At 62.0% G+C, this 9,145-nt stretch overlaps 1 protein-coding gene across 1 annotated transcript; it reads right to left on the bottom strand.

Annotated features, from left to right (window-relative positions):
* Positions 1-1,182: 1,182 nt before the first annotated feature.
* GLI1 (GLI family zinc finger 1) lies at positions 1,183-9,138 on the bottom strand. Its single transcript, XM_019618434.2, has 11 exons — positions 9,007-9,138; positions 8,783-8,878; positions 8,133-8,328; positions 7,740-7,902; positions 7,550-7,651; positions 7,285-7,425; positions 6,575-6,724; positions 6,120-6,284; positions 5,370-5,618; positions 4,985-5,264; positions 1,183-4,016 (listed from the first exon to the last, which is right to left on the bottom strand). The coding sequence occupies exons 1-11, from the start codon at positions 9,101-9,103 to the stop codon at positions 1,870-1,872; spliced, it is 3,786 nt and encodes a 1,261-aa protein (XP_019473979.1). The 5' UTR covers positions 9,104-9,138; the 3' UTR covers positions 1,183-1,869.
* Positions 9,139-9,145: the final 7 nt, after the last annotated feature.

Below are 9,145 nucleotides of genomic sequence, written 5' to 3'. Positions count from 1 at the left end.
GACGTCGTGCGTCACCTCCGTCGCCACGCCCGCTAACGGCCACGCCCCTTTAGCCCCTTCGTTGCCGGGCTCGGAGCCCGTACGGTGCCCCCGTGCATCTCGGGACGCCCCGAGGCGCCCTGGGAGACCCGCAGCGCTCCGTGCGGCGCCTCGGAGGACTCCGCGGAACCCAAACCGAGCCCTGGAGCACCTCGGGGTGCTCCTCGAGTTCCTCAGCGTGCTCTCGGGGTGCCCTACAGGACTCCATGCACCCCCCCCCCCCGTGCATCCTAAGGCATCCCAGAATACTCCCCGAGCCCCTCAGTGCTCTGTGAGATGCGCTGGAGGACTTCAAGCACCCCCCCGGATACTTTAAGGCATCCCAGAATACTCCCCGAGCCCTCGGTGCTCCGTAGGACACCCTAGAGGTCCCCAAGAACCCCCCCGTGCACCCTCAGGCATCCCATAATACTCCCAGAGCTCCTCGGTGTGCTCTAAGGGGCACCCAGGGGCTCCTCAATGCGCCCTATGCGACTCTAAGCACCCTCCCGATTTACTGCAGGCTCCCCCGAAGCTCCCAGTGACGCCCCATGGCCCCACACAGCCCCCCCCGCTCGGGTCCTCCGCCGGCCCCGCTGCGATGTGGCTGCGATGCGGCATTCGGCCACCAGGCGGCGGCCGTGAGCCGAGCGGAGCGGAGCGGAGCGGAGACCCACCCCGAGGTCGGTCCCCGAGTGTCGGGGTGCGGGGATGCAGGGATGGACGGAGGGATGAAGGGATGCAAGGATGGAGGGATGGAGAGATGGAGGAACGGAGGGATGGAGGGATGTGGGGATGGAGGGATGGGGGGATGGAGGGATGGAGGGATGTGGGGATGGAAGGATGGACAGAGGGATGAACGGAGGGATGAAGGGATGCAAGGATGGAGGGATGGAGAGATGGAGGAACGGAGGGATGGGGGGATGCAGGAATGGAGGGATGGGGGGATGGAGGGATGTGGGGATGGAGGGATGGATGGAGGGATGGAGAGATGAAGGGATGGAGGGATGGAAGGATGGAGAGATGGAGGAACGGAGGGATGGGGGGATGCAGGAATAGAGGGATGGGGGGATGGAGGGATGGGGGATGGAGGGATGTGGGGATGGAGGGATGGATGGAGGGATGGAGAGATGAAGGGATGGAGGGATGGAAGGATGCAGGGAAGAAGGGATGGAGGGACTCAAGAATGGAGGGACACAGGGATGGAAGGATGGAGGGATGGAGGGACGTGGGGCTGCTGGAGCACGGTTCTCCTGAGAGAGGGTTTAAAGAGGGGGGCTGGGGGAGAGCGGGGTGCAGGGGGCACTGTTTTTCAAACAGAAGAAAGACTTTAGGGTAAGATCCATAGAGCACAGGGAGATGTATGTACACTATATACAGAGGCACAGGTGGCATTGAGACCCCCCGCCTGCCATCCCTCCTCTTCTCCCATCCACTGGAAATGATGGGAGGTGGGGATGTGTCACCAAGGAGGGTGGAGGTGAGGGCAAAGGCATTGAGGGGGACAACAAAAATGTGGGGGGCGTGGGGCTGCCTGCAGGGATTGGGGGGGGGGTGGAACTCTTTGGTTTCAACACTGTGGCTGCACAGGTCTGCTGTGTCACACCCAGCAATACCCCCCGGAGGAGCACGGCACCCCCAGACCAAGGAAGGCTGTGCGTCCCCCCTCCCCCCAGGCCACACACCTGTGGTAGGTGGGGGACCCCCATGCCTCTCCCCAGAGGCACTTTGCCCCCACATCTGGGCTGTGCAGGCATCCCACCTGCACTCCAGGTGCTCCTCCCCCCCTCCAAGCTCAGGAGAGGGAGTTGAGGAAGTGGCTCTCCCCAGCCAAAGTGCTCAGCATGGAGCTCATGTCACCCACAGCCATGTTGGCACCGCCGGGTGCCGGCAGCAGGAGACCCCCAGTGGGGCTGGGGGGCCGGGCAGGAGCGCGGAGCTCTCTGCATCCTCCACGATGGCAGCGAAGTCCAGGTGAGTGTTCTCCAGGTCCAGCGAGTCCAGGCTGTTGAATGCCTGCTGCCCCGAGTCCGGGTAGAAGCAAGAGCTGCCTTTGTTGCCCCCCAGGCTCCCAGTGCAGTGCCCGAGACCCCCACAGCTTGCAGCAGGTGGGCCCTGAAGCTTGTGGCTGCCTTTGCCCACCTGGCCCGGGTAGCAGAGCAGTGTGTCACTGGGCATTTCGGGGGCAGGGTGGACCGGGGGCAGACGCAGCCCGCGCTGGGGGTTGGCACCTGCTGCCTCATAGGAGGGGTTGGGCTCTGCCAGGTTGCCCCCATAGCCCACGCTGTTCTGGTGTTCCGGTGGCTTGGCACCGCTGGGGGGATGTGGCACCATTTCAGGGTTAAAGCACGGGGGGCTCAGCAGGTGGGGGCTCTCCACCAGCCCCTGCAGGTGATTCGTTTTGGGCTGGTAACCGGAGTATTTGGGGCCAAGGTAGGGCGGCGCGTGCGTGCCCTGGTACTGCCCAGACTCGCCGCCCAGCCCCATGCCGGCCTCACCACCCTTGGGGGGCTCTCCCCACATCAGAGCCTGCTGTGCCTGCACGTAGCTGCGGACCATCACCTCTTTGGCCTGCAAAGCGGGGGTGTGGGCTCTCCTCCCCCGCGGGCTCAGCACGCCCACGTAGCCGCTGGGCGTCTGCTCCTCGGCCCGGTACCCACTCACGGTTTGGCTGAACGCGGGCTGCTGTGTGGCTTTGGCATTCTGGCACGGAGTGAGGGCCGGGGCAGGCGCTGAGTAGCGCTGCTCAGATTTGATCTGCAGGCAGTTCAAGCGGTGCCCATCAGAAAAGCCGCCATCCTGGCACGTGCTCATCAGCCTGGGGTGCTGCACGCAGTGGCTGGGCGGTGGGTACAGAGCGGTGTGACGCTGGCACTGCGTCTCAGCCACGGCACTGACACCCGGCTGCCCACAGCTCAGCTCCAGACGATTGCTTTGGGGGGGTTCCTCCCACTGAGGCGGCACGGCCCCGCTGCCCGCACGCAGGCTGGGGAAGTGCTGGTTCATCTGGCACTGCGGGAGGGAGAACTCAGGCTGCAGCAGTCCCTCCTCCATCTCTCCGTGCCCACCTGGGTTCAGCTGCATTCCCCCACCCGGGGCCCGCTGAGCGCTGCCATACAGACCCCCACACTGCAGCTGCACGTTGGCCCCCCGGCACGGGAAGCTTTCCTCAGGGTAGTTCAAGAACGGGTCCATTTCCAGCAAGCCAGACTCCGTGCCAGGTCCGGGGCCCTCCGCGTTCACACTCTCCAAGTAAACATTCTCACTGATGCTGGGTGGGCGTGGGGAGAAGACCCGGTGCTGGAGGTTGCCGTCAGAAGCACCCAGGGGCTGCAGGGCAGCTCTGCTCCCTCCCGGCGCATTCATGTTCCCCACGCTTTTAAAACGCTGCACTTTGGGCACAGCATGAGGGTTGGCTGCGGTCCGGGCCGGGTCGCTGGCCCTCCTCACACCGTTCCCAGGCACCAGATGAGGGTGAAGGCTGCTCACGTAGCGGTCATTGGAGCTGTGCCTTCGCAGCAAACCGTTCGTAAAGAAGGAGGGCACGGGCGGCTCCAGGCAGTCCCCGGGCAAGCTGCCGTGGCCGCCCATCCCCAGCGGCTCCACGCTGGGCAGTGGGGTCGGGGGTGGCCCACCTGTCGCTGCGGCGTATTTGGCTTTGAGACGGTAGCACTGAGCCGGCGTGAGGCTGCCCACGCCCGGCAGCGCTCCGCAGGGGTTGGCATTGCCGGCGCGCCGCAGCTCATCCGGAGAGATGCAGTCGTAGCCATCCGAGCATCCCGGCATCGTCCCCGCCTCGCCGGCCAGGTTTGGCCCCAGCAGGTACGGGGAAGCGGCGGAGGAGCGGCGGCTGACGGTGTAGGCTGAGCTGACGGTGCTGGTGGCGCTGCTGCGGCGCTCGCTCGGCGGAACGGCCAGCTCTGCCGCCGACAGCTCCGCGATGCGGCGCTGCGATGCGGCCGGCGGCACGCAGACCCCGGGCACGTCTCCGGGCAGAGCTGGAAGAGAAGGGGAGTTACACCTCCAGAACCACCTGCAGCCAGCGCCTGTCTGACAGCGAGCTGAGCGGGGCCGTCGATGCACTGAGGGAGGAAGGGAAGCCATCCAGAGGGACCTGGACAGGCTGGAGAAGTGGGGCACACGAGAACCTCATGAGGTTCAACAAGGCCAAGAGCCGGTGCTGCAGTTGGGTCGGGGCGATGCCAGGTATTGATACAGACTGGGGGAAGAGCTCCTCGAGAGCAGCCCGGGAGGCCAGCTGTGTTCTGGGCTGCATTAAAAAGGGGTGGCAGCAGGGACAGGGAGGTGATCGTCCCCCTCTGCTCGGCTCTGTGAGGCCCCGTCTGCAGCGCTGCGTCCAGGGCTGGAGCCCCCAGCACAGGAAGGACAGGGAGCTCTGGGAGCGGGTCCAGAGGAGGCACTGAGATGGACAGAGGGCTGAGCAGCTCTGCTGTGAGGAAAGTCTGAGGGAACTGGGCTGGTTCAGTTTGGAGAAGAGAAGGCTGTGGGGAGACCTCAGTGTGGCCTTCAGTGCTTGAAGGGAGCGAATAAACAGGAGGGGGAACGGCTGTTTGTGAGGGTGGGTGGTGACAGGACAAGGGGAACAGTTTTAAACTGAGACGGGGGAGGTTTGGGTTGGATATGAGGAGGAAGTTTTTCATGCAGAGGGTGGTGAGGCACTGGAACAGGTTGCCCAAGGAGGCTGTGGATGCCCCATCCATAGAGGCATTCAAGGCCAGGCTGGATGTGGCTCTGGGCAGCCTGGGCTGCTGGTTGTGACCCTGCACACAGCAGGGGGTTGGAACTCGGTCCTTTTCAACCCAGGCCATTCTATGATTCTATGAAATGATTCTATAGGACATGGATTCAAGTAAAAAACGGGGCACGGCTCCCAGTGTGGGTGCCAACAGCTCCCTGGCTGCACACCACAGCAGCCGTGGGCTGCCCCACATCCAGGAGGTCTCACCGGCTCCAGGGATGGCGGGCAGATTCAGGCTCTTGGTAGCCGACGGTTTCCTCATCTGCTTCAGTTTGTCAATGCGAAGGTTCTCGAGCTTCTGGAGGGCCATCAGCCCCGAGGTGCCCATGGGCTCCCCGGGCACCACATCCTCCAGCGTGGACAGATCCTCGTAGCTGCCACCCGTGTTACCCGTCATCTCCACTCCGCTGTCGTTGTTGGTGGTGCTGCCCAGGGGGGAGCGGTCACTGCTGCACGATGACTGCCCGCCAGGGCTGGGCTGTGGCTTCTGGGGGTGGACCCAAAGGAAAAAGAAGGGTCACATATCCACTAATGCAGACTGGGATGCACACTGAGTGCAGCGGCACCACCAGCAGCACCCCTGGCTTCTCACCGAGGCCAAGTCAGGCACCAGCAGCTTGCTGTCATCCTTCCGGATCTCAGCAGGGCCGTTAGTGTTTTTCTCCTGCTTCATGTCCTGGGGTGCACCAGAGGCAGGCAGTGCATGGCCAGGCACCACGCTGCCCCGGTGCTTCTTGGTGACGTGGGCATCAGGGCCGTGCACCGTCTTCACGTGCTTGCGCAGGGAGCTGGGATCCGTGTAGCGCTTGGTGCAGCCCGGGATCTTACAGATGTATGGCTTCTGTGGGGGAAAAAGGGTGCAAGGAGGGGGTTAGGATTGGCTGGACGTGATCCTTGAAGGTCCCTTCCAGTGGAACCGTTGCGTTTCATTCCAGTCCAAACTCCTTCCAACGAAGCACCAGAACCCCCTCCTCATCCTCTCCAGTAGATCTGGGAGCTGAGGAAACAGAGGGTGGGAAGGACAGAGACCAAATCCTTTGTGGGGTGTTAGAGGCCATAAAGAGGAAGAATATAAGGACAGAGTTCCACTGCATGGCGCAGGGATAAAGGGATCCTGGTGGGTAACCTCGGAAGAAAGGAACTTGGGGATCTATTACAGTGGGCGAGGAGGGAATCAAGGAATCGTAGAACGCCTTGGGTTTGAAGAGACCTCAAGGATCATCAAGCTCCAATCCCCTGCCACGTGCAGGGCCACCAACCTCCGCATCTAATGAGAAAAAGTCCCTGGGACCAACAGAGCAGCCCAAGGGGAACCCAAAGGGTGGCAGAGCCCCAGACGTACCTCATTGGAGTGGGTGCGGTTTTGGTGCTTGGCCCGGTCGGAAGCGTTGGAGAAGGCTTTGTTACAACCCTCGTGTTCACACACGTAGGGCTTCTCACCCGTGTGGGAGCGCAGATGTGTCTTGAGGTTCTCCAGACGGGAGTACGCTTTGTTACAGCCCTCAAACTGCACGGGGGAGCAGAGCAAAACACGGCACAACCTTCAAACAGACCCTGCAGCACATCGCCCACAGCCCCTTCACCCTTCTGACCTGTGCCACGCCACGCTGCACCCCACCTGCCACGCAGCCCTTGGCTCCACGTGCAGCTGTGCCACACCACTGAGCACAGGGCTCTGGGCACCCGGACCAAATTGCACCGTGTGCTACCAGGCTACCGACCAACCCACCTCATTTTCCACCCCGCAACGCCATACGCCACCCTCAGCTCTGCAAAAAAAACCCCATTCCATCTCACCGTGCACTTGTGAGGCTTCTCGCCCGTGTGACGCCTCATGTGCACCACCAGCATGTACTGAGCCTTGAAGGGCCGCTGCTCCCGCGAGCACGCTGCCCAGTGGCACACAAATTCCTTCTTCTCCCCGTGGATGTGCTCGTTGTTGATGTGCTGGGGAGAAGAGGGAATCACGAGGGGCACGGGGGAGGGCACCGAGTGTCAGGGGTAAATTAAGAGAAGACGTGGGAAAATGAGGATATGGAGGGAGAGGGATGGGTGGGGAGATGCTGGGGGAATAGAGAGAGGTCAGATGGTGTGTGGAGGAAGCAGGGATACTGGAAATGGCTGGGGGCTACCTGGGGGTGGCCAAGAGAAGATTAGGGGTCATGGAGCGTCTGAAGGGAGACACAGAGAAGAAAGCAGGAAGTTTGGATGCACCAGAGCTTTGGGAGAGCTGGCTGAGGGGTGAGGAAGGCCAGGCTGGGTGGTGTCCCTTGGCACAAGGTATGGGAGGACCACAAAGAACTTGCCCAGGTGAAGAGGAGGATGCATCTCCCTCCCTTCCAACACCGCTCACCCTGTGGTGAGTTCTAGAAGTGGTGGGGAGAGCCGGAGGTTCAGCCCAAGACAGGGCAGTCTGAGCGGGAGCGATGGGTTGACACAGTGCCATGTCAGCCAGTGGCCCGAGCACGGGTTGAGGGACCCAGGGCGCCCAGTAGGACCTAACTCACATGCACCAGCTGTTCCTGCGTGTCAAACTCCTTGGCACAGCCATCCCAGTAGCAGTTCGTTTCATAAATGGTCTCAAATTCAGGTTTCCCATCCTCCTTCTCCAGATCTTCCCGAACACTGAGCATCCCCAGCAAGGGGTCCTGGAGGAGCGTGGCCGGGTGAGAACTCCAAAGCACGATTCTGTGTCCTCCCTGCTCCTGGGAGTGGCACAGGGGAGAGCGTGGTGCTGTTGGGAGCAGGGGAGTCCAAAGGCCTGGGGAGTACCTGTGTGCCTGTGGAGGCTGGACTGGAGATGTCACCCTCAGATTTCTCCTCTGGGTATTTGGCTGTCAGAGGGCTACTCAGGCTCCTCTCCAACTTTAGCTGCTGCAGTGGCAGGGGGAAATGGCAAAGCAGTCAGCAGCAGGATGCCCACCCATTATATGGGACGCACAGCATCCCTGCGGCCCCATACCTGGCAGTGTTTGAGGGTCCCATGAGCCGGGGTGTGATGTAGGAGCCCGGGGCGGGAGGACAGGGTTTCGTGGGAGCTACACGGTGGCAGGGGTGGAGTGTGGCTGAACAGTTGCCCTTGGCCCTTCTGCTGCCCCGGAGGGTTCTGGTACCCCAGCGATGGACTGCAAAGAGCAAAAGGGATGAGCAGGTAACACCAGCATAGGACAGGAGTTTTGGCAGGGATCTGAGCTACCAGCAACTCCTGCCCTAGCACACCAGCCCTAAGTGCCCTCCCACTCTGGGATAACTGCTCCCAATTTGGCCCCTGACATTCCCCAAGGTGGGCAACAGCACTCAGGTTCCTGCATTCCAAGGCTGTCTGCACGCCAGTGGGACAAAGTCCGGTGCCCACCTGATGGTGCTGATGGAGAGGTGACCATAGGAGCCACTGGCGGAAGCACAACGGGAGTTGATGAAGGCAACGAGGGAGTTGGGCGAGGTGCGGATCACCGTCTGCAGGTCAACACTGGAGTCTGACAGGGGTGAGATGGATAGTGCCCGCTTCTTGCCCAGCTTGCCGGCACCACGGGGCGTTGAGAACCGTGAGCCTGGGACAGTGGCAGAGTGGAGGGCAGTCCTCTTAGAATTGGTCCTGGAAGGCTGAAGCAACTGAAGTAACCCCCAAGGACATAAGCCTGGTGCTCTGGAGCCTGGAGGAGCACCTGGAGGTTGCTGGCTGCTGGGTCCAGACTGTGGCAAAGCTCAGAAGCATCCCTCCTCCCTGTCACAAACCCTAAGAGGTATCTGAAGCCCTTGACACGCACCAACTCCTTTCTACAACCTATCCCAGCCCAAAATAAGTGCCCAGTCCTTTTGGCCAGCACCAGCCCCTGCGTGAGCCGATAGATATCCCTATTGATAGAAACAACCCTGTTGCAGGAGATGTCCCTGAAGCCCCAGCAGCTTCAGCCCTCTCAGCACTGCTGGCACCATCCCTAGGAGATGCCCGAACCCCTCATTAACCCCTCACTTGCCTCACGTCCCCCAGGAGCACGGACTTACCATCAGCACCACCCAGGTGCTCAGTGCCGGGCACCAGCCCATAGCCATGGTGACTGCTGGCAAGGTTGGGCTGATGGCACACTGAGAAATCGAGTCCTGGTGGGGAGGGAGGGAGGGAGGGAGGGAAAGAAAGGTGAAGGGTGTGAGAGGGAGACCACCAAGCCTCCAACTGAAGGCACGTGTCCATCCCAGGCACTGCCTGTGCTAATGGAGCTCTGACCGACCTTGCAGCCCCGGTGTGCCCACAGAGGGTCCGTGCAGCGGCCGCGGGCAGCAGTGCTCGGCGTAGCCGGGGCCCTGAGGCGTAACGGGGTTGAACATGGCACAGGGAGGCCTGCCCAGCCTTCAGAGCCGCATCTGCTC

The sequence above is a fragment of the Meleagris gallopavo genome, chromosome 10 (genome assembly GCF_000146605.3).
Source record: "Meleagris gallopavo isolate NT-WF06-2002-E0010 breed Aviagen turkey brand Nicholas breeding stock chromosome 10, Turkey_5.1, whole genome shotgun sequence".
In the NCBI taxonomy this organism is placed as follows: Eukaryota; Metazoa; Chordata; class Aves; order Galliformes; family Phasianidae; genus Meleagris; species Meleagris gallopavo.
Note: the sequence above shows the minus strand (reverse complement) of the source record. Positions and strands in the feature narration are given on the sequence as shown.